Source organism: Pelophylax lessonae, assembly GCF_965119305.1.
Source record: "Pelophylax lessonae genome assembly, chromosome: 2".
Lineage (NCBI taxonomy): Eukaryota > Metazoa > Chordata > Amphibia > Anura > Ranidae > Pelophylax > Pelophylax lessonae.
Genome location: NC_138769.1, coordinates 392,966,817 through 392,991,840, shown reverse-complemented (window position 1 = coordinate 392,991,840; position 25,024 = coordinate 392,966,817). Strand labels below are relative to the sequence as shown.

Here is a 25,024-nt window from a genome sequence, read left to right as displayed (position 1 = left end):
AAAACAATCTCTTCATTTATAGACAAGGAAAAAAAGTAAGTTAAGTTTATTACTGAACAAGCTGTACTTTTATTTCAAGCATAATACTTTAATATACATTGCTGTAGCACCCTACAGGTAGGTGCTAGGTAAAGTATTGTGGGCCTTGGCTGCTTAACAGCAGGGCCATGATTTCAGCTGGACTGTCAGGTCTCACAGGTGAGGTTACTGAGAGGGGAGTCTCCCCACTGGCTCTGTGAGAGGATTCTCATAGGGCAGTGGAGGAAACCCAATCAGTGGCTCAGTCAGGCTTGTATCTACCCCAGAAGGCAAATTCTGCTGCAGAGGATTCTGGGAGTGGGTATAAGTTTAAAGGGAACGCATGACGCAGCATCTTTGGCGGGAAGCAGAGTCCCAGGAGGGAGAGTACGGCTGTCTCTCCTCCTGTCAGAGGAAGCGGGTGTTCTGGGTGGCGGCCTGGGAATCCAAGGAGTGTGAAGCTGAGCTGCAGAAGGGATCCGGTGTGCCGAGAACCAGCGGAGAGAGAGAGAGGGGTCCAGTTCCAGGAAAGCCTACAAAGGTTGTGAGTACTGTGGACTGCCCCTGGGGGTCTGCCTAGTGTCAGAGGGGACCACTCCGGAGAAGGTTCTAGGGATCCAGGACTCAGCTAGCAGTTAAAGGGGGTGCCAAGTCAGAGGACCCTGAATTATTAGAGGGGGTACTAAGGTAGAGGACCCTGAAGTGTGAAAGGGGGCGCCTGTAGTTTGGGCCCTGAAGAGTCAGTGTACAGTGGGAAGTGTACAAGTTAAGAGTTGCAGCAGCACAAGTATCTACAGAGCTACCTCAGCCAGTGCAGGGCTGGATGGAGCTGTTTAGTGACTTTTGAGCTAAAGCAATGTCAGGAGTCGAGTGTTCTACAGTCCTGGATCTTCTGAGTTAAAGTCGAGGTTCCAGCACAGTTTCAGTACTACAGTATTTATAGGTGTCAGGAAGCGCTGGTCGGCATTCAGCTGGCGTCAAGACAGCGCCAACAGGCATTTTTCTTCAAGTGTCCCAAAGTGTACCTAGTTGAGCCAGAGGAGTACCCCACTCATTCCCTTCTCCCATCCCCTAAATACAATAAACCAAAACAAGCAAAAGATGCCGGAATGGTCATTGTCCCAGTTCTCACACCAGGGTTCACAACTCAAAAGTGTTGGAGGTGTCATCGGTAACAATGGCAGACCCCCATCAGGCCCAAGGCCTGGATAAACTGCTACACTGCATTTCACCATTTCACTTTCCCAGTGTAACAAAATGACTTCCAGTTTGTAACACTAATCCATACTGATTTTTTTTTTCAATTTTCCAAAATTCCAATTTTTCCAGAGAAAAAAAACAGGGAAAAAACATTTTTTCCCATGAGTTTTATTTTTGGATATTTTACATCACTGGAGAGTAGCTCCAGACTGTACAGAATATGTTGTTTTTATTGTTTCTCAGCAGTGTTTTGAGATTTCGGGCCCAAGTACCTGTTCTTGTAGCTTGGACTAAGAAGAAAGGGGCTGCAGATAACACGCAATATATGACACTAGCAAGCTAGGAAGATTTCAGGATTATTTTCTTGGCAATGCCAGAGCAATCACAACATTTACTGATCACTATACATCAAAACATGACATAGATGTATTTTTACACATTTACCTTGCTTTGCACAGCTGAGTGAGCAACGCAGATTGTATTGTCAGAATGTAATGTTTTCATGTTTCAATCAACCAAAAAGTCAGAGCTCAATAAGTGAAATCATGAAACTATATTACCATTCCTATAAAAAACGTATTTTAACAAATTAAATCTATCTAACCAAGTCCAGTGATATGCAATTACTCATTCAAGTGTTGATATGATAAAAAGTCCTTTGTTCTTGAAATCTTCAAACTCAGTACAGTTCTTCACCACCTTCATCCATCAAGTGAAAAAGGAGGCTTATCAAAGTTCTTTGACCCCTCATAAAGTGAGTCATATGGTGTTTTTCATATAATCCAGGACTAAGGTAAACTCTGTAAAGATTTGCCTTCTACGGCAGGGGTGTCAAACTCAATTTTCATTATGCATCAGCATTATGGTTTCCCTTAAAGGGCCGGTTATATCTGTAAGACTAGATGTCCAAAGCACCCCACGCCCCCTTACAACCTTACATGAGATATCAAGACTCAAGGCTCCCCCACCATCAGAAGTCAAGAGTCACCCACCCTTCCTTACATCACAATGCACCTCCTTACCTTGTGCTGCTGCCAGGAAGAAGATGTGGGTGGATATGGGAAGAAGAAAGTACAGGGTCTGAAGGAGGACCAGAGTCGGGCTGGAGTCAGCTTCCAGAGTCTGTTAAATGCTCAGATCAGGGGAGGCATAGACAAGGTGGTGTTGCGGCTGCACAGAGAGGTGCATGTCTAAAACCCAAAACCCAGCGCATATATATGTACTTACAAAAAAAAGTCATCCCTTTAGGATATCGTACACCAGCATTATAACCGTCCTCCATATTTCCGTGCACTGTCCCTTTAAGGCACCCAAACACTCGTGATCGAATTGGACAAAGACTTACAAGAAATACAGATCAAGTAATAGTCCAATCAGGCTCCTTTTCCCAAATTTCTGTGCACTGTCCCTTCAAGGCATCCGAACACCCATGCTCATATTTGACAAAGGCTTACTAGAAGTACCGATCAAGTGGTAGCCTAATCAGAACCCCTCTTTCTTGCCCCTTTTGCTGTTAAAGAATCCTCAAAACATTGCTTCACCATGCTTCAGATAAAAGATCTTCACATTTATCTCCTCAAAATCAATGCACAAATTGGAAGATTCCCATAGTGTAGTATTAAAATTACAAATTACGCTTTATTAAAATACACTCACATATAGTTTTTAAAAAGTAGCAGCTCCTTTAAAACCACTGTAAAATCACTACTTTTGGGTTCCGTGTCCGTGTGACAAAATTTCCGGCTGACGCATTTAATCATGTAATGCATTATTGTTCTACGCATGGCTAGTGGATCAATGGTTTTTGGTGAGCGTTCTCTCTCTCTCTAAGGCCAAGAATCACACCTCCGTGCGGAGTGGCTCGCAGCAGGGGTCCAGTTCATCCCTGTTCATCGTTTCAGGTCCGAATTTGGTCCGAATTTTGGACTGAATTTGGACCTAAAACAGACTAGAAGAAACACAGGACTCCTGTGCAATTCACTCCACAGCCGTCCTGAAGCTGTGTAAACCGGCTCCATTGAGAGTCACTCACAGGCTCCTGACATGCGAATTGAATGCGGGGAAACCTGCAATAGTCTGAACACAGCCTAAGTGTATGAGTTTAGAGCTATGTATGATTGATGTTTCTAAGTAGTTGTTTCATATTTATTGTCCCGTACCTGACAGCTGAGCCTGACGTGCAGAGGGTAGGCCTCTCATACAGCCGCGGCTCGGAGACAACTGATGTTGCAACAGTGGCTGTGAGAGCGCAGTGATGTAAGGGTGCCTGTACAGTCTTCCGTGTAGTGGGTGCATCACCAGAATGGCCGGGATAGCTGGTGTTTGGTGGGAACAGCAGACCCTGGGCTAGTGGCAGCAGGCGGCAGTGTCAATAACTGTTGCAGGAAAACTGATGGCCACAATAGAGCATTCTCCAGCAGGAGCAAGGCAGGTGCATGCAGAGCAGAAGAGACACAGGATGTGTGGTTGGACAAGCTGGGTTGGCAACACAAGTTCAGGCAGATAAGCAGAGGGCAGAGGCAAAGTCCAGATACAGGCCAGGGTCAGGGTAGGAGATATTTAAGTAAATTCAGAGGAAAGCTGCATTTAATACAGAGGTAAGCAGGATCAGGTTCAAGAACACAGGTAAAGCTGCAGATCAGACAGTGATGAGCTAGAGAACTGCTGCACTTATATATGCCATTTGGCACCAGCGTTACTGGCGAACACCTACGCGCATACACATATGCGTGCGCGCTTTCCTGTGACGATTTGTGCATCTGTGCCTGGCAAGATGGACACTTGCGGGACTGAATCTGCATCTGCCTTTGAGCATCAGCTGCACTATGGCCAGCACGTCCCTGACATTTAATTTCATCCATTAACAATTAAATTACTACACTATGAGATTTCTCTCCTCTTATGATAAAATCATACTGTGATCCAGCAGACATGGAGAAGGTGGGATACATCTGACGACGCAAATCTTTACAGAGTTTACCTTAGTCCTGGATTATATGAAAAGCGCTGTATGACTCACTTTATGGGGGTAAGTCTGAACTCTGGTAAGCCTCCTTTTTCACTTGAGGGGTGAAGGACTATATTGAGTTTGAAGATTTTAAGAACACATTAGAATATAGGACTTTTTTTTATCAAATCAAGACTTGAATTTATCATTGTGCTTTAATGGACTTGGTTGAATAGATTTAATTTGTTAAAATATGTTTTTTAGGAATCGTATTATAGTTTTATGATTTCACCTATTAAGCGCTGTTTCTTTGATTGATTGCAAATTCAAACACCAGGGGGTGTTATCCACCAGCAGCTGGGGATTTTATGCATGTAAGGAAAAGAGAAGGATTGGAGTATTTGTTTAGCATGTTTTAAATTTGCTGTTTTAACTTACCAGGCCGCATTCCTATATCATCTACAGTCACGATATTTGCAAAATCAGGTATGTATAAATCCCACCAAAAATTATGGGGTAAAATTCCACAAATGTGGTACGCATAGGAATCTTGGGACCAGGGGTGTTTCTAGGGTCCTAATAAATCAGGGGCACCTCTGTCACACAAATTAAAATATTGAGGGGCTGGTAGGAAATCATGATGACTACTTTGGACTCTTTGTAAACAAACATAACTGAATTGGTCTAAAAACTCTAAATTCACACGGGGATGACAAAAAAAGATAGATTGAAAAGTAGACAATAAACAATGTTCCAAAGCTTTATAACACAAATAATGTATCATCTCCATATCTCCAAGGAGACCCAGAGCACTCAATTGAAGACTTGGGGCATTGGCTCTGGGCGCCAAGGTCTAGCAATGGCCCTGTTTGCAACTAACCTTTTGGCTAAGATCAAGTGTAGTATCTGTTCTTATCAGTTGGTATGGAACCTGATGGTTAGTATCGGTGGGGGCCGAAATGAACCAGGGCGCTCCGGAACTACCGGGGGACTGGGAAGTAAGCCACATCAGAGAAAGCCGGAGGGGTCCATTGCCTTCTGATTTGAATGGGTCCGCCCCCATCAGTTTGAAGGGAGCGAGAAAACCAGCTTGTCCGACTGGTTAGTACTGCTCCTGGATGTGATTGGTAAGGAATGGCGGATGGCGGTGGGAGGGCCTTTCCTCCTGGGTTGAATCTGGCCTTGCAAAAGTCTTGTCCCCAGTTGAAGGCAGGCTCACCCTAAGCTGTCCAATGTTCTGATGCCTCCTGATGGGATAGGGCTACACTGGGTCTGGCCTTTGGGCCGGGGTAGAAAAAGCCCGTAGTGTATGTGCCCCTGGGGTGGCAGCCCAGGGGTGCCTTAATTCTCACTGGTGAGGGGCAGCTCGCCTTGAGTTTTTCGGCACCATGGTCACTGCACCTACACACTTTTTTAAGCACCTGCCTCTTGGGCAAGGCCTTTTGGCTTCGACCAGAGGAATTTTTATTCCGGCCGGAAGGCCTGCCTTTGTATTTTCACTTAGGCACTAATTCATCTCTCCACTTCCCCTTCCCCACCTTTTTGTTTGTGTGTATTTTTCTTTGTGGTGTGTCACTTCACTTTCACTCTTCTTTTCCTGCACGATGAGTACGGTGTGGGTCTCTGGGCCTACCTTGAAAGTCTTGGGAGGGGGTGGACATGGCCTTTTGGCTTAGTTCGCCCTCTCTCATGGGGTCTCCCTTTGGGGGAGCCCCACCCAGTACTTGGGGTGGGCTGTTTCGGCAGTCCCCCTGGAGAACGGGGTTTGCCAGGTCTCGGCCAGGCAAACCATAGGAAGTACCTCAGTCCCTGTCAGGAGTCTTGCGCCCCGGGGGATCAAGGTATAGGTCCAACCTCTTCGGAGGCCAGACCATTTTCGCACACCCTGTGCAGTTTTTGTGTGTTCACGTTTGCGTGTGTGCACTTTTTATGCACCGGGTGAAGTCTTTTGAGTGTGTTTCACACGTTACGGGCTTAAAAAAAAAAAAAAACAGGGCAGACATGCAATCTGTCCCTTATATGGTGTAAAAAGTCAACCAAATCAAATATTTATCCTGATGAAAATGAATTAAAGATTATTGGACTATTTGATAAATGCAGTTGTTATGTTAGTTATCTACTGATATGAAATGCGTGCATCTTTTGCACATTGATCACCTTATGTGAACAGCTTTTATATAATTACTATAATTATAAACTTTCCTTATAACCACATCAGCCATGTTGTTATTATTATTTTAATGTTTACAAAATCAAAAAACAAGATAGTAGAACTTAAGGCTCGGTTCACACTGATGCGATGCGGGAAGGCTGCGAATTCGCAGCCTGTTCCCGCATCGCACACGCACCCCCGGCAGTTCACACTGCCATATGCGATACGCTGGGGGTGTCAATGTAATCTTAACGACACCCCCAGTTTGATCGCATATCGCAGTGCGATCGTGCAGTTCGCACAGGATCGGATCGCACAAGTGTGAACCGCTGTGCGATCCGATCCTGATGCGGCAGCAAAAATGCCTCCTGTGCGTGTTTGCTGCGGGTGCGATGCGAATTTAGCCATACAAACTGTATGGCTAAACTCGCACCGCACAGCTGATCGCATGTCATGTCGGAGCAGTGCGCTCCGACATGACATGCGAACCCCGCACACGCAGTAGTGTGAACCGGGGCTTAAGGTGTCAGTTACATGTAAGCATTTCTACATTCACATCTTTATGTTTTAGTACAGTGTATAGAAAAAAACAAGCTTCCTGCATTTTTTGGGCTGTTTTTGGCATAACACACCTTCCATGGGGGATCAATTGTAAAATTTAGAGGAGTGGCTAAAGCTTTATTACCATCCGACATACAGCTCATACAATATTTGGAAGATGAAAAATAATTAGCACATTATGAAAACTTTTTATTATTCCTCCCTGTTACAGGGAATTGTGAAGATACAGATCATTGTCAGTATTATATCAAACATCATAAATGCCTTGGTGAATTATGTTTTCCTCTTTGTTCTGGAACTTGGAGTTATGTGAGTACAGAACAATACTTCTTGTCTTGGTATAATTGTATATTAGTGGTTCTTGAAGACATTCTTTTACAGGAGAGGTATGTGGGTTACCTGCCTTTCCCTGGATTCAATAATGTATAAGTCTCTGAATTAAAGTAAACATGTGTAAAGACCCTGCCCTATACTGTTGTTTCCCTATTTAAAATGAGAGTGTTTGTTATTAGGCTGTAACCAGCCTGAGCTATTGTTTACCTTTGTTTCAACTCTGTAGGCCTTCCCTAAACTCAATGGGTTGACTGTGTCTGCCTATTATCATGAAGGAGGTTTATAAATGTGTACCTAAACCAACCATTTCCTGGAATTCTTGTTTAGATGCATCATTTTGGAGATGGTAAATATTTGGAGGTCAATTTTCTGTCCCTCCTGGACTTTTGCCTGGAGAGGATGTGTTTTTGGAGTATCTCTCCACCGGGGCCTTACCACCCTGGGGCAGGTGGTATAGGCCAAGAAATTTAGCTTCCTGCTGGAGTGGACATCTGAAGTTAGATGGACTTACAAAGAATCTCTGAAGAGTATCACAGAGAAGCTGAGCAGTAGGCTACTACTGGGCATTGTAAGAATGATTCATCACACATAATCAAGGTACCCTGGACTCCTCTAGAAGTGGCCAAGAGCCATATTTATTTGAGAGAGGAATATAAAGGAAGAACTGTGACTACTCTTACAGGGTTAAAGGTCTGTCTGGCAGCTTTCACAGGGCCAGCAATTCTCCTAAAGGGCCTACTGTCTTTTTTTTGTTGCTGTTTTTGGGTATCCTGCATCTCTAAGGATAGTCAGTGCATAATTTTTTCATTCCACAGTAGGTGCAGCCTTCACGGGAGTTGCAACTCTGCTCTGAATTTTAGAGCAGTACAGCATTGTTGCTGTACAATTACAGAAAGCTACATTAGGTGGATTTCACTGGCAGGATAAACAGGTATTTGAGAAACTTTACAGGAGGAGAGGGAGAAAATTCTGGGTGAGAGGCCCTTATAATAGGCCCGAGCTCTGTTTTATTATATGTTCTGCTCTGCTTTCAAGTTAAAAATGTGAATATTGCTTATAACAAGTACTTTTGATGCCTTCTAATAAAAGAATGGTATGGTTCACACGTAAAGGTAAAGTGCTAAGGATATAAAATATCAGTAATGATTCAGTGATCTCCATGTTCATAAGATTGGTCAAGAATAAGGCTGGATCCACACATATGGGATGCGGGAACCAGCGCGATTCCTATGCAGGTTCCCGGACCGCTTGTCTCTCGCAGGCAGTTCACACTGCCCTATGGGAACCGCAGCGGGTGTCAATACAAAGTTAATGACAGCCCCAGATTGGTTTGCAGATCGCAGTTACGAACTTTGAGATGGGGCAGGAATCGGATCGCATAGGTGTGAACACCCATGCGATCAAAGTCCAGTGCAGACCATAAAAAAAAAGGTCCTGCACAATTTTGGTCTGAACATGATGCAAATTCAGCCATACAATCTGTATGGTTGAGCTTGCGTTGCACATATATCGCATGTGATTTGCACAGCAATGCAGCGCGAATCACATGCGATGTCTGACATCGCAATTGTGTGAACCAAGCCTTAAACGCTTTGAGCTTTATTATGAATATATCTCTAATGAATACAGCATACCAATCACCCTAAACCTTCGAATGTACTTTTCTTCTTTTTTTTTTTTTACAGAGGTTCAGCCTGGGCCAACACTATTGCTCAGTTTTCCCAGGCTCTTTTGTTGTTTCTTTATATTCGACTTAAGAAACTTCATGTACACACATGGGGAGGTATGATCTTGTTACATTTCGGGTGATGAAACAAATGTAATATCCATAACATTGCAACATAAAGTTTGATATTAATGTATACATACCGTAGTAGAAAAAAAATGTAAGAAAAGTTAAAGAAATAATAATTATAGTTTTTAACAGAAAAATATGTATGGGCCTATTTACACTACAGTGTTGCTGTAATTGTTTTACCACCAAACACAGCAAAGTAGGTTAAATGCAAGTGGTGCAATACAGTGCCATCCAGAATGCACCTTTTGACAATGCAAATAATGCACTAATGTGCTGCTTAAAATTAGTTCACGCACCATTTTTTGGCAGCATACTGCATGATAGTGTGCTGTCGCTTGCAATGTGCATTTATCGCCAAGGTGCATTGGGATGCCATTCAAATGAATGGCAACGAATCGCATCAACACATTTGACGTACAATGCCACACACTGCTGAAAAGCGCACACTAATGCAGATGTTACTGCAACCCCATAGTGTGAACCGGCTCTAATATATAAAAATGAAAAATAGATGTAAAAAAACAATATAGATTTGTAGGACCAATTCCCTTCCTTGTATTGAACGCTGGTGTGTACAAACCTTTAATGACAGATACATACAGCAGAGTGAGTGTATTTGCTATTTCATACTGAGTTAAGGAACGGCTAAAGAAAAACTCTGCTCAGACTTTTTTTTTTTCTTAAACCTAAAGGTTGGTCCTTGGAGTGTTTGAAAGACTGGAACACCTTTGTAGCATTGGCAGTACCGAGCATGCTAATGGTGTGCATAGAGTGGTGGACCTATGAAATTGGCAGTTTCCTTGTAGGTAAGCAAAACAAAACAGAAGGCTAAAAGAAACCTTCTTAACTCTTTGTCTGCAAACTAGTGTATGAAACAAACTATTAAAAGAACAACAATAATGATTACTGTATGTGGGTTTGTTCAATGATGAGGTAGTGTTGAGGTAAGTATTGCTGTGCAATGTGTAGTAACCCTTAGTACTCCAACAGATTTCAATTTAACTATCTAAATGTTAACCTGGGCACAGATGGATATTCAATTTTTTTTTTTTTAATTAGCCAGGCGGCTGGTCAAAAAAAAAAAAAACAGATTCCTCGATCCACACATTCAAGGTGGATGGAGACATCCTCCAAGCTGTGCTATTGTATTCTGACAGCAGGGCTTCTCCTCTGTCAGAATACACTGATCACCGCTGCAGCTGTTTGAACACAAATTTTCCGACAGTCCCAGTTGAGAGGAATCGATCACTAGATCGACTCTTGAACAGGAATGGTTATAGGGACTGAAATTTAGCTGGTACCTGCTGAATTGGCTGAGATTCGACCCATCTATGGCCAGCTTTATTGTAATGATTGCTTTGGATTTTTAAACTGTCTACAGCTCTGTATCACCTTATATCACCAGTATATCACCTTCCCATGGTAACTCAATAGAGTAAATATCGCTTCACAGGTGAGGTCCTCTGTTTCTGAACTTTGCAAGTGCAGTTGCATTCTGCAAAGGCATTTGCTCCAAAGTTTATTAAATGAATTACTGTATCTAAAAGCAGAAATGTCATAGCATTTTCCTACAGTGGCAATACCCAGAATACCAGGAGATTAGCAATAGTCACTGTTTCCCTTGTTTATATTAAAGTGTTACTAAACCCACAACAGTAAAATCAGTCTGTATATACAGTAAAGCATGCTGGTTATACTCACTGTGGAACCTAAGGGGTTAATCTTCTGCATTGGCTGTTTAATCCTGGCTTCTCTGATCCTCCCTTCCTTCCACTGACTCCCAATAATTTCCTGATAACACAGTCTATGGAGTCAGGCTGCGCATGGTCAGTTTGGTGTGTATTGCTAAAGAGTTTTTTTTTCTTGGGAGAGTGCATGTGATCAGCACAGGGCCAATCAGGGTCAGGGGTCTTGCAGTCTCATAGGACAGGACAGTCAGAAAACTCCTCCTACAAACTTTAACCAGTGCTTGGCTAGACACTGATAAAAGTCACAAGACTGCTATATACTGCTGAGGAGAAAAGGTATTTAGCAGTCTATATTTACTAAAAAAAATTGCACTTCCATTTTCTGTGTGCTGTGGGAGACCAGATATAAAGAATGCAGGATTCTGGGTTTAGTAACACTTTAAGATCTTTTTGTTTTATTTTTTACATCTCTACATTCTTTTAAATATTATGAAATTGAATAAACTTAAAAACTGTCAGGTATAAGAGTGTTCACATTACCTTACAGCCAGCAATCATATTTATACTTTCAGACCTCTATTTTCCAAGGTAGATATTTCCAAGGTAGATATTATTCTAATTTGTTGCAATGGGGGCAGTGTTGACAGACGTTATTATGAACTCTGATCCCTGACACCTGTAACCAATGTATTTTGCAGTTTTTGTGTAATACTTTTTCCTACTGTCTTATTTTCAGGCCTTATAAGCGTGGTGGAGCTTGGTGCCCAGTCTGTTATATATCAGGTGGTGACCATTGCATATATGGTAAATATATTTCTGGTTACTTTCAGACCGCTGCTAAACTAAATATGTAGCTGGCCATTAACAACAAATGTACCTTACTAAGTAGTTTAATACAGTATGTGACATTTAAAGCAGCATTAAACCCAAAAACAAAAATTTAATACATTGCAGCTTACTAATCATTAAAAGACAAGTTTTTTTTTTCTTTTCAAAATCATGCTTTCTGATGCTTACTGCTCCGATGCAGCATCTGTCCCCTGCCTGCTCTAAGACTGAGAACTGAGCGATCAAACACTGCTGATCGCTTGGTTTTCAGAGCTTCATGAGCAGAGAGCAGGTGACTGTCAGTCAACAGCTCTCTGCTCTGCCCCCCCTCCCCCCTCTGCTCTGGCCCACCATGCTCACTGGAATGCTGGGCTGTGGGGGGGGGGGGGGGGGAGAGCTTGCTGAGAGGCTGAGCCAGCTGTCGCTTTAGGCATCTGGGTGAATCTCAATTGGGACTTATTTCATCACTTGTTTTTGGACTTTTGATTTTTATTTGGATCATTGGCACCATTTTCAATTGGAATTTCACTTTATTCACCATTTTCACATCCTTTGTTGAAGTTAATATGTAATATAAGGATATGTTTTTATATACATATGTTTCAAACACCCAATTGTTTATGAAAACAATTTAGCGCACCAGACTTTGTTCACATTCATATTCTATTCTATCTTTGGTTGCAGCTTAATTTTACACTGTTAGCGCACTTTTTTATATTTTTCATAAAATGTAAGTATAGTCAAAGCTTTTTATTTCCGACATAGATAGAGTAGGCAAGCGTTAGAACCTCTGTTAGGTCTTTTTTTTTCTTTGCTGTCTGTGCCTCTGCTAGGTAAATACACTAGCTGACCTATTTCACCAAAGCAGAAAGTGTTGGGAATCCAAAATCTCACAGTTTTCACCAGAACTAAATGTAAGGGGAAATATTCCAATGGGAATACCTGTTTTGGTGACAGTTGTCTAAGAGGTAATTTATTCTTATATCCCAGGACAGGATGGGAAGGGAAACCTCCCCAAAGCGACTAAGGGCTCTTTCACACGGGCGTTCCGTATGTCCGCAAATCATCCTATTTTTTTGCGGATGATTTGCGGACATAAAGTAAGTCAATGGCATTGCGGATGTCAGCGGAATACCATCCGCTGACATCCGATTTTCCTCCTTTCAGTTCTGTTCTGTTTTTTCGAACCGAACAGAACCCTATTTTTCCTCCGTTCAAAAAACGGAAAGGTAGGAAAATCGGATGTCAGCGGTGTCATCCGCTGACATCCGCAATCCCCATAGACTTACATTAGGTCCGCATATCATCCGCAAACGGATGGGATGATATGCGGACACACGGAGCGGATGACAGAAATGTCATCCGCTCCGTGAAAAAAAAAAAAAAAAGTCCCGCAGCGGAGCTCTCACACGGAGCGGCCGTGTGAAAGAGCCCTTATACAAAAAAAAAAAACTGACAGGGCTTTTAACTCCTTCCTTCACTATTAACTGTTTAAGAGAAAAAAATGGCCACTTGGAATTCTTTACTAAAGAAACAGTAATATATCTATATTTTATAGATTCCATATAGTATAGGTATGGCTACAAGTGTTCGAGTGGGCAATGCGCTTGGTGCTGGAGATATTGAACAAGCAAAAAAGTCCATGACAATTGCTTTCCTTATAACAGGTAAATTTTAAAAATGAAATAATCTAGAAATAACAGTAAAAATCTAATGTAATAAAGATGAGAAAAATAACTGCCTGTAGTTTTGTACCAAGAGTTTAAAGTACTTTTTGCAAGCACAAATATGTATGCTGAACTGCTTGGAAGTACCATTTAATTGGGTGTGTCATTTATACAAGCTAAAGTACTGAGATAGATTATGGGAGAATGGGGTACTAGGCAAGGTATCAGTTGTGTCCCCCTGACATGCCTTTAATCGAGAGTGATAAGATAAGGATTGTAATAGGCACACAGAAGCTGCTCCGTTTGCCCTGTCTGTACAAAAGGCAAAGCCCACTCCATCAGACACCATCTCTTGCAAATACATCCTCTCTTGTGAACTGATAAGCAGGCACACAACTTGGACCAATTGCTTCTCCCTTATTTTCTGCAGGGGAATCAAAGTGGTAGCTATACCCATGGAATTCCAGCAGCCCCTAGGCTTCTGATTCCTCACCCCTAAAATACGTGTTACAACTCACAACAAATGCCACTTCCAAGGTCAATTGTAGGCAAACCTACTTTCTAACTATGCAGCAATGCACTCCAGAAGACACCACTGCTCACTTGAAGAAAAAAACTCCAGGCAGCAGCCATGCTATTGTCAGTAGTACTCAGCTATGGTACTCAGCAGTAGTACTCAAGCTCAGCATAGACAGATCGAAATTTGGTAGAGACTGGCCAAATTGTGATCTGTGTGTGTCTGTTTCTGTTCAACTGACTTCTGTCATATGGATACACTGGGAAACTGTTGTCAGTCAGCCGCTGATCAGTGTATACTGACAAAAATGGGAGCCACTGTCAGCATACAGTGTCTGGGCAGGAAAAGGAGGAGGGGGGGATCTCCATCTCCAGGGGGGATCACACAAACAAGGTGGTTGGAGGGACTCTTTGCTGTCAGAATACACTGATCAGCAGTTGCAGCAACCGACTGAGGAAAGTTTTCCAATGTTCCCTTTCAACAGAAATTGTTCTAGCAGGGGTGACCTCGCATGAGTTGAAATTTGTTCAGTCCCTGCTAAACCAGATGAATGTGATCCTTCTTTGAACAAATTAAAGGAGAAGTATAGGCAACGTTTTTTTGGCCCTACTTCTCGTATTGCAGTTTGTTCTGCACCCTTGTGACCTGTTTTCAGCCGACAGCGGGCTGAAGTCTGCTGCTGGCTCAGGTCATTCAGCCAGTGCAGGCTCTGGACCAAGCCTGACTTTACATTTGAAATCCACCCAGATGCCGTGAGCGACAACTGGCTCAGCCTCTCAGCAAGCCGCCGAGGGCCTGAACTAGTCGCTCCTGCCCCCTCCACAGCCCAGTGCTCCAGTGAGGGAGGGGCAGAACAGAGAGACGGTGACTGACAGTCACAACTCTGTGCTCAGAGCGGAGGGGAGAACTAATCAATCAGCTGTGTTTGATTGCTTGGGTCTCAATGCAGAGGTGGCTGTGGACAGATGCAGCATCAGATCGATGCTGCATCCATCTAGGTGAGTTTCATTTTTATACTCTCTTTTAAGTGAGCAATATGTCTAAAATTTTCCCTGTTATATCACTAATTATAATTCTACACTTTCTAGGCACTCTAAAGGGGCATCTGTAGCTGTTTCTCATATATATTTTAGATGGTGGTTTTCTTTTAGTATGTCTTCAATGGCTTCCTGCCTCTGCATGTATAAAGCAACACCTTTCACTTCCCTCACTTCTTTTGAGTTTAGTATGAAATATCCTTCATCTTTCAAGTATTCTTTTTTTTGTTTACAAAAGTTTTTATTTAAAAGTCAAGTCAAAAACAAAGTAACATAGCTCATACAATGCGAAGGAAAAGGTCAATTATGTGAAATATCTTAAACAAGAGTATCACAAAAATGATATGACAAACGTACACCAGATCCAAATAGGCCATACAGGCATATCAAAATCTGATTATAACTGTTACAACAATTATCCGTTAAGGTTGTTCATGACAGAATCACAACTATACAAGATATATCATCTTTCAAGTATTCTAATAACAGAACCTTTGCAAGACAATTCAAATGCAAACACCCCCCCCCCCCCCCCCATTATTTACCATAGAACTTTTGCTTTACCTTGCATTTAAAATATTCTCTCAAAATATAGAAAAGTAATAGAAACTTTACATTTGATGAAAAATACATCAAATGTGGTACATTAAGTCATTGATTCTTACTAGTATTCTCTGTGCTTCAACATGCTCACATACTAAGATGGTGACACATTTTCTGTTCCCCAGCTTTTTTCATGATTTTGGATGGAATACTGCTTGCAGCCTTGAAGAATGTGTTTTCATACATATTTACCAATGATGGGTATGTTAGATCATTTAAATTAATTAAATAAGTTATGTTCCTTTACACAATGTATTTAGTCTGATGGTAACATTACAGGGGGTAATAAAAACAAGGTTAAAGAAAAATATATATATTGCTGGAACAACTGTAGAAGGTAGAGAGAGGTTTGAAGGTAAAAGCTTAAAGGACATGCCCTTTAAGGGGAATACTAGTTTTACCAAAGACAGCAGTCAGAAGTTAGGTAATCATGGTTTGTTGGCCTTCATTCTCCCCTGATATAACTTACACATACTGTACATGCACTTGTAATGCAGAAAGTGACAGATTTTTTTTGATTCTTGTGTGTTCCTATTTACATACAATCTCATAAATTCTTACTAGTGTAGCACCCTCCTAGGTAGGTGCTAGGAAGAAGCATATGGGTGGCCCTGTCTGCATATCAAGAGGGTCTGATCACTTAGTTAGGCTGTCATGTGCTTTCAAGGGTGTCTGTTGAGTCTCCCCACTGTGTCCAATGAGGGCTCTTATTGGACAGTGGAGGAAACCTGACCGATAGCACGCCAGAGCTTGTATCCATCTCAGAGAGCAGAATCTGCCGCAAAGCATCCTGGGATAGGGTATAAGTCTGAGGGGAGCACATGACGCAGTGTCTTTGGCAGGAAGCTGAGTCCCAGGAGGAGGGTGATGGCTGTCTCTCCTCCTGTCAGCGCAAGTGCGAGTGTCCTGGGCGGTCGGCCAAGAGGACGGAGGTTGAGCTGAGCTGCAGAGGAGGGATCCAGAGTGCTGTGGACCAAGTGGAGCTGCTGGGCAGAAGTTTCAGGGAAAACAGTATCATGACTACTTGAGACTGCCCAGGGGTCTGCCTATGAGAGGGGACCACTCCAGAAGGTCAAGGGGATCCAGCTAACCTGTGGAGAAGGGTTAGAGAAAGGGGGTGCCAGTGTTTAAGCCCTGAAGATAAATGAGAGAAAGAGGGTGCCAGGTGGGCCCTGAAGTGTTTAGCAGCGCAGCAGCAGCAGCACAAGTAGCTACCTCAGCAAGGAGTGCTTAAGGGAGCTAAAGAAATGACTTCTTTATGTGAGAAAGCGGTCCAAGGTCAGTTTGGAGTTAACAGGCAGCAAGCCAGCGTTAACCAGTGTCAACCGGCGTTGACCGGCATCTAGCCAGCGTCAAGAAGCGTTTTCAGTTGTCCCTAGCAAAATTGTGCATAGTTGAACCAAAGGAGTATTCCACTCATTCCCTTCTCCCATCCAAGTTCTCAATAAATATAAAAAAAAACAAAGTTACTGGACTGGTCATTGTCTTAGGGCTCGCACTTGGAGGAACATTCACAAGGGTACTTTTGTTGCACCCGGTGGCCCAGGGGGACCCATATCCAGCAAAACAGCTGGGAATCTTGCTACACTAGTACTGATCTTTGACTTTGAACTGACAGCAATGCATATCTTAGTGTAGTGATGGAGTATTACCGTGCCATTACGGCCGCAACTTTTTTTTTTAGTATTGTAAAAAGTTGGGAAGGGTTAGGACTCCTGTTAGGTTTTTCCTCAAATAATAGAAAACAACAAGCACGCCAACTTCATATCCAAAATGACTGTTTACCGAAGTCTCATATCAGTACAAGGTTTCAAGGGCAAGTGGACCCTCTTTATCAAGGTGACTCTAGCTACCAAAGCAGTATGTGCTCTCTGTCCCCCTATCCCTACAATGATGAGCTCAGCTGCTTCAGGGATAGGTGCAGAGAGGCGTTGAAAAAATTATTGTAGAACTAAAGACAACATATTTAATTTTGGATAGAATAAGGGAGGGTTATAATTCTTCTCAGTTTTTGTTTTTTTGCCCTCTGTTTTCCCTGAGAAGAGAAGAAATCCCTCTAAAGTGAGGGAATCCCAGTTGTCACCAGGATCACCAGAACTAGTGTCGCCATTGGAAGATTTCCCCTCTATTACTGTTCTGGTGTCAACCGATTATTTGGGATTTTCTTTTACTTTGACATTCAATGATAATGGTAAACAGGACAAATAGAGAGGGAGAATCTCCCTATTGGGGGCACAGGCAGCAAAAAAAACTGACAGGGGTTCTAATCCTCAACTCTTTCCAAATCTAAAAGTTTTTCCTTTAGTTATACTATAAACACTCTTGTTATTGACATGCTAGGGGTCAACAGCAACAGCTGTTGTGACCTGCAAGTAACAGCGGAGGTAAGGGCCAGGCTGCATGAGGGACAGAAACAGTCTACTGGTATGGCATCTGCTTCTACTTATATTTTTACAAACCACTTAGTGCATTTATGTTTAATCTGTTTATTAAGGGTTCAAAACATACAGGTCAAATACAGTATTTGTATACAATACAGCCAAGTATACAATGCAACAGAACAGGCATGAAAATGTAAAAGTACAGTAGTACAGCACATATCCAATAATTCCAAATAGCACATTAGGATCATGGGAAGGAGAAGGCTATTCAAGCAAGATCATACATGTAAGAAACCACAAAGTTTTATCAAATATGCGGTAGCTAAACATTGTATCAAAAATTAGTGTAAAACTTTCTTCTGAGTAGTGTGTGCATAATGGGGCAGTAGTCACCCTGGCTGAAGCATGGATAGATAAAAAAAAGGGGAGGAAGGTAAGAAAAGGAGGGATGCAAACATGGAGATCTAGAAAGTAGCCAAACACCTAAGCCCCGCCTAATACGAAGGATGTAAAATTAGAGGAATAGCGAAAATGGGACCATACCGTCCATGTGAGTCAGTATGACTCTGTTCTGTCTTCCTCCCAGGCTATCATGTGTTCCAGATGGTCAATTTGGTCTATTTCAAAAGCCCATTCATCTAGCAATGGTGGTTCGGTTTGTCGCCAATGTATGGCTATTACAGATCAAGCGGCAGTAAGGAAATGTCGAATCAAGCTGTTTTTGTTTAGAGTAACCTGGCAGCATAGACAGCACAGTAAATTGGGGCAAGGTAAGGAGTCGGTCACCCACAAGCCTGTCATATGGTTGCAGTATGTAGTCCCAAATAGGGGGTGATCTGCAGGAAAGTGCCCCAAATGGGGGTCAGAGTGCCAGGGGCCCGTAAACATTGCCTGCAGGTAGTTGGAATAGAAGAATCCATTTTATGTAAGATTGTGGGACAGTGGTACCATCTAGATTCAGTAATTATGTTCTTGAGCATGAGATGAAACAGACAATTTGTATGTAAATGCTGGTATATTTTCCCAATGTATTACATCAGACAAGAGATCTAGTTCCTTTTCCTACTTTGATAAAAAAAAGGTGTTTGTTCTTGAAAGGAAGACATCTAGCTGATGCCCCCATTCATACACATAAACAAATTGACAGGTGGACCAGACTATGAGGGGATAACTCGTTAATGGAAATGGGGCGGCAAAGTCGTCCAAAATAAGTGCTAGCCCTGGGACAATAAAACAATTTTTGTCTCAAGATGGACATAATGAGAGAACAACTTCTGAAAAACTACAGGAAGTATGGGGAAAACAGGCAGTAGAAACTAATTAAAATGGGCAAAAGTTAACTTTAGTGGAAAAGAGTACACCGAACCAGTCAGGAGTAGAAATAGAGAATGAAAGTGACACGGAAGTAGTACTCATGGATGAACAAATCTTAAAAACTCAGATGCGTACAAAAGGAGAAATGGCAGATATGTTTGCAAAATTAGAAATATCTCTGAAAACAGATAAAGTAACACTTCATAGAGATTTAGGCCAGATATTGACACGACTGTGGAAGTGACTGAAAAAATACTGGAACTTCATACCAAAGGGACAAAGGAATTAAGAGAAGAAATAAAACTACTACAAATGGAACAAATAGACTTGGACTACAGATTTTTTTGGACCTTTCGCCTAAAATATTAGAAAGGAGTTTAAAACCACTACTAGAATAGATGCGCCGACAAGACATACAATATATTTGGGTTTTTCCAGCTTGCCTGGTAGGCAGGAAGAATGGACTCACAGCAAGATTGAGATTCCTGGAAGAGTTACAGGATTTTTGCAAAAAAATATGAACTTCCCATGATAGATGGGCGTATAATGGAGAGAAAATTTACAGTCAGAAGAAGATAATTGGCAATTAGTACCAAGGAAGGGCTCGAAATTAAAGAGACAATAGAAAGGAAATATCTCACTTTATGAGACATTGAAAGGAAAAAGGGGAAGGTAAGGTAGTAAGAAATAGGGATGGGGAACCTGAACGTCTGGTGGGTTCTGGGTGTCACCTTCCCAATCAAGAGGAAGGGGATACTCAGTGGGCACACCAGACAGAGCAACACCCTATGTATATAAGAGTAGACAGGTAAGGAAGATCATCTACTTTAGTATCAGGGCTAAGTCAAAAAATCTAATTCTGAAAATATCAGTATTGGAGAGGGGAGGGGGAAGGAATATGTAGAGGTATATGGAGGGTTGGGATAGGGGGGAGGTAAGGGGGCAGGAGGGAGGGCAAGGGAAAAGAGTTTATTTTGCCAAAAAGTTTGGAAGCTCCCTGTCTTTGATTTTTTTTCTGCGGACTGACCTCTGGGCTTGCCAGGAGGTGGGAGGAGATGGTGGGAGTAAGGGAGAGGAGGGTAAAAAAGGAGAGGGAAAGGAAATATGAAAACATTACATATTTTAACATATAATGTCTGCAGACTAAACACTCCAGTAAAGAGACATAAGGTACTAACAGAAATAAAACAATGCTCTGCAAATATAGTCTTTTTACAAGAGACACATAGCTCACATGATGTAAATGTTAGATTGTATTCCAAACATCACCTGATATGATACTATGGAGACACAACAACAAAAAGGGCAAAAGGATTTGCGATAGGGTTTGCAATAGATGTAAAGTTTCTCTTAGAAGAAAGGATGGACGATCCAGAAGGGCAATATATATGTTTCTGAGGGGAAGACTGCAGGATGTGGAATGCACCCTGGCAAATTTACCTATATATTTACCACAGACTTATTTACAAATTATAAATACAATGATAACAAAATTTCTATGACAGAATAAGAAATCAAGCATACAACTCTCAGTAAAAAGTAGAGGGAAGACACAAGGTGGAGTGGACAAAAAAAAAGTGAGAAAAAATGGGTAAGAATTGAAAATACACCGAGTAAACCACGGTTAGGTAATAATATTTTGGTTCCACAAAAATATAGAATATTAAATGGAGACACGCATGAATTGACAAAGAAGGTGTTTAGGGTATGGGATTTAATTTATAAACAAATAAAATGGAAATATAATTCACCTTTAATCTCACTCACGGGGACAAATTATTTAAACCTGGTAATGGAGCACAATTTGGAGAATGGATAATAGATAAAAATGCACAAATTAAAGATGTAACAAAAAATGGAAAAATATGTCCATATCAGGAACTGAAATATAAAAAGGAATTGATGATAGTAAATAAATGGCGGTATTCTCAGTTAAGAAATTTTGTGACTTTACCTCAGCCAACTACTGTAGATCGGAGAAATATCTATTTTCATTTGAACGCCTGTGTAATATGCAGACGACTCCAAAACACTGTATATCACAGATCTATAAAATACTTACAGAGAATATAGGACCGAGAATACCACCATTCATTGATAAATGGGAAAAAGAGCTGGGATCACGGCTAGAGGGTCCACAAACAAGTAATGATAGCAGTCCACAGTACAGCAGTGGATATAAATATGGTAGAGATGAATTATAAATGTTTGTCTAGATGGTAAATATTACCAGTTAAAATACATAAATATTAACCAGAGAAAACCTCAATGGGCTGTAGAGGATGTAACATGGAAGGTACTATGGCACATATATGGTGGGATTGCCCAAAGATACAGGATTATTGGCAGAAAATGCGACAACATATAGAGGAATTACAAGAATAGACACAGCAGCCGACCCATTTTATAATACAAAAAATACAATGAAACATCATAAGAACATGGTAGTACCTTACTTAATATACGTAGCAAAGGGAAATACCAGAAAAGTGGTTAGACCCTGAAAGCATTACAATAAGAGATTGGTTTAAAAGAATAGAACACACACATATATATATATATATATATATATATATATATATATATATATATATATATATATATATATATAAATGGAATACTTGAGCAGTAGTGGAGAAGACCAAATAGAGAAATTTACCATTATATAGGAAAAATGGGTAGAATTTAAGACAACAAGGAAATATGGGGAGATTTGGAGTGAACAAGATGGGACAGAGGAAGAAGAAAGGAAGATATAAAATGGCAAAATATGGGAAGGGGAGGGAGGGGGAGATGGAAGGAAAGGATAATTGGGATTTAAGTATATGGTTGTTGGAATATAGTTATATGTGTTGCTATCCCTTTTTTTTATTGTAATGAGAAAAAATAATGAAGAAAAAGTAAAAAAAAAAAAAAAGAAGATCCGGAGAGACAATATGCAGTGCATTTAAAACTTCTGCAGCCCTTTGTCTGCATGGGCTAGTTTCTGTAAAATTCTGGAGGTGATGACATGGGGCCATATACTAACCACAGTTCCTAATTACTAAGACAGTATAAGTCTATTAAAATTACTAGCACACAAAATGGTAATTTTCTGATTTTATTGATGCACATTATTTTATATGACCTCTTGTTACACAGCAAGAAAACCGTAAAGTATAATGCTCTAAATAAAATGCTTTGTCTGTGCTTTGTTTAATCATTTTATTCTCTTGTTTATATTTAATTGTCTTTTTATAGGTCCACAGTAATAAATCTCAAACAGCTTACCCTTTTTTTTTATCATTTTCTTCCAGAGAGATAGCCACTCTTGTTTCTGAAGTTATACCTATATATATTGTCTTCCACGTGTTTGAAATTATTGCTGTGAGTACATATGCATCTAAATTGAAGAACATAGTTCATAGATTTAAATATGATATATATTTATAGAGAGAGAGAGTTAGTAATCTCTGTGCATAATGCTGAATATTTTCCTGTAATTACATGTTCTTAACTTCGGTTTCATTTTTTAAACTTGGTTGCACTGTAGTCTCACAATATCTCATGAAAATGTCCTTGTGGGTTACTATACATATATACAACGAGAGAGGGAAAGAGAGAGAGTTATCTGTGTGCATAATGCTAATTACTTTCATGCAATTATGTGTTCTTTTTAACTTCGGTTTCAATTTTTAAATTCAGTTGCACTGTAGTCTCATAATATCTGTGGGTTACTATACGTGGGAGAAACCACACAGAAGGTGAACGATAGGATAGGATTGCCCGACACAAGTTTTCCATCAGAGATAAACACAGAGAGAGAGAGAGAGAGAGAGAGAGAGAGAGATCAGAGAGAGACCAGAAAGAGAGAAAACACTGTGCAAATGTTCTCTGCACCTATAGAAAACAAATGCAGTAAAATGAGGATGCCTCAAAAATATTGCAAGGAATGGTTTTAATGTATTATTTTACAAAAGAATTTCAATTACCCCTATTCTGCACCCCCCTCCCCCCTTTCCCAGCATCATCATCTTCAAAAATCTGGTGAGCATGCAAATATGCCTAGGGGCAATGCCCAGCCATTGGGACCCAAAAGATACCTGCAGCACATCAACACATGGGGGTATGCGCAGACATCCTGATATCAAGGACCTCATACCTGTGTTGCCTTTGTGCATGTGTGAGCAGCTCCCCACATTTACACTGATGTGCCACAGGTCTCCAATAAGTCATAAAGCCCTGTGCAGAATCCAATGGCACACACCAAAGTGCCCTGGCCCCCAGGGAGAGCAATCCTATTTTCACCTAGGCTAGAAATATCAAAAGTATCAGAAAAACTAAAAAAATACATCTTTGAGACTGGGTTCACACTATTGCGAATTCGATGTGGGTTTCACTGCATCCAATTCGCATGTCAGGAGATTGTGACTGGCTCTATATGGAGCCGGTTAACATATCTCAGGAGCGGCTACGGTGTGAATTGCATAGGAGTTCTGTGTGTCTTCTGATCTGTTTCTGAATTTAGCCAAAGATGTGGACAGAAATCGGACCTGAAATGGTGAACAGGGACACACTAGGCCCCTGCTGTGAGCTTCTCCGTGCGGCAGTGTGAATCCAGCATTAAATTTAGTTGTAGAAAAGGATTCAAATAGGTTGCCTCATTACATGAAGGTTCACTTTACCAACCAGTGCTTAACCACTTGCCGACCGCCGCAAGTACATATGCTGCGGCGGTCAGCCCCCCTGGGCAAAGTGACGTATGTCACTCGCCCGCGAGCCAATAGGGGGCGAGGGCACGCCGCCAGAGGCGCGCTCCCGCCCCTGCTCGTTCACTGCCATCCCCGCAAGAGTGACCAGCGGCTCCGATATCCGCCGGTCACTCGCCCGTAGTGTATGTGCCCCTGGGGTGGCAGCCCAGGGGTGCCTTAATTCTCACTGGTTAGGGGCAGCTCGCCTTGAGTTTTTCGGCACCATGGTCACTGCACCTACGCACACTTTTTTAAGCACCTGCCTCTTGGGCAAGGCCTTTTGGCTTCGACCAGAGGAATTTTTATTCCGGCCGGAAGGCCTGCCTTTGTTTTTCACTTAGGCACTAATTCACCTCTCCACTTCCCCTCCCCCACCTTTTTGTTTGTGTGTGCCTTTTCTTTGTGGTTTGTCACTTTTCTATCACCTTTTTTCACTTTGCACGACTTGTAGGGTGTGGGTCCTCGGGCCCTACCTTGAGTCTTGGGAGGGGGTGGATATGGCCTTTTGGCTTGGTCCGCCCTCTCTCATGGGGTCTCCCTTCGGGGGAGCCCCACTTAGTACTCGGTGGGGGCTGTTTCGGCAGTCCCCCTGAAGAACGGGGTCAGTCTGGTTCCGGCCAGACAGACCATGAGTACCTCAAATCCCTGTCAGGAGTCTTGCGCCCCGGGGGATCGAGGTTCGGGTCCTACCTCTTCGGAGGGAAGACCATTTGTTCGCACACCCTGTGCACTTTTTGTGTTCCTCACGTTTGTGTGTGTGCACTTTTTTATGCACCGGGTGAAGTCTTTTGAGTGTGTTTCACACGCTACGGGCTTTAAAAAAAAAAAAAAAAATCCGCCGGTCACTCGCGATCTCCCGCTGGAGATGGAAAAATGCAGGCGGCTGATGTAAACAAAGCCGTTTGTCATTCTCCCTGGTGTAACTGCAGAGATCATACGATCCTGCTATGTAGGATCGTATGTCTCTGTGGTTACATCAAAAGCCACTCCCCTTTACAGTTAGAAGCACGCCCCTAGGTACACACTTAACCCCTTGACCTCTAATAAAGTTAACCCCTTCCCTGCCAGTGTCATTTTTACAGTAACAGTGCATATGTATAGCACTGATTACTGTAGTAATGTCACTGGTACCCCCAAAAGTGTCAAAAATGTCAGTCAAGGGTCCGATCTGTTCGCCGCAAAGTCGCAGTCCCGCAAAAAAATCGCAGATCGCCGCCATTACTATGTTATTTTTTCAAAATTGACGCTCT

The 25,024-nt window shown here is 41.9% G+C and overlaps 1 protein-coding gene across 1 annotated transcript in view; it reads left to right on the top strand.

Moving 5' to 3' along the window:
* The window catches only part of LOC309547549 (multidrug and toxin extrusion protein 2-like), a 47,679-nt gene that overhangs the window by 10,773 nt on the left and 11,882 nt on the right, over positions 1-25,024 (top strand). Inside the window, exons 6-13 of the mRNA XM_082247426.1 lie at positions 4,607-4,651; positions 7,090-7,187; positions 8,897-8,994; positions 9,702-9,815; positions 11,434-11,501; positions 13,084-13,192; positions 15,475-15,550; positions 22,341-22,410. Coding sequence (XP_082103552.1) covers positions 4,607-4,651; positions 7,090-7,187; positions 8,897-8,994; positions 9,702-9,815; positions 11,434-11,501; positions 13,084-13,192; positions 15,475-15,550; positions 22,341-22,410 — 678 coding nt within the window. The remainder of the gene's footprint in view (positions 1-4,606; positions 4,652-7,089; positions 7,188-8,896; positions 8,995-9,701; positions 9,816-11,433; positions 11,502-13,083; positions 13,193-15,474; positions 15,551-22,340; positions 22,411-25,024) is intronic.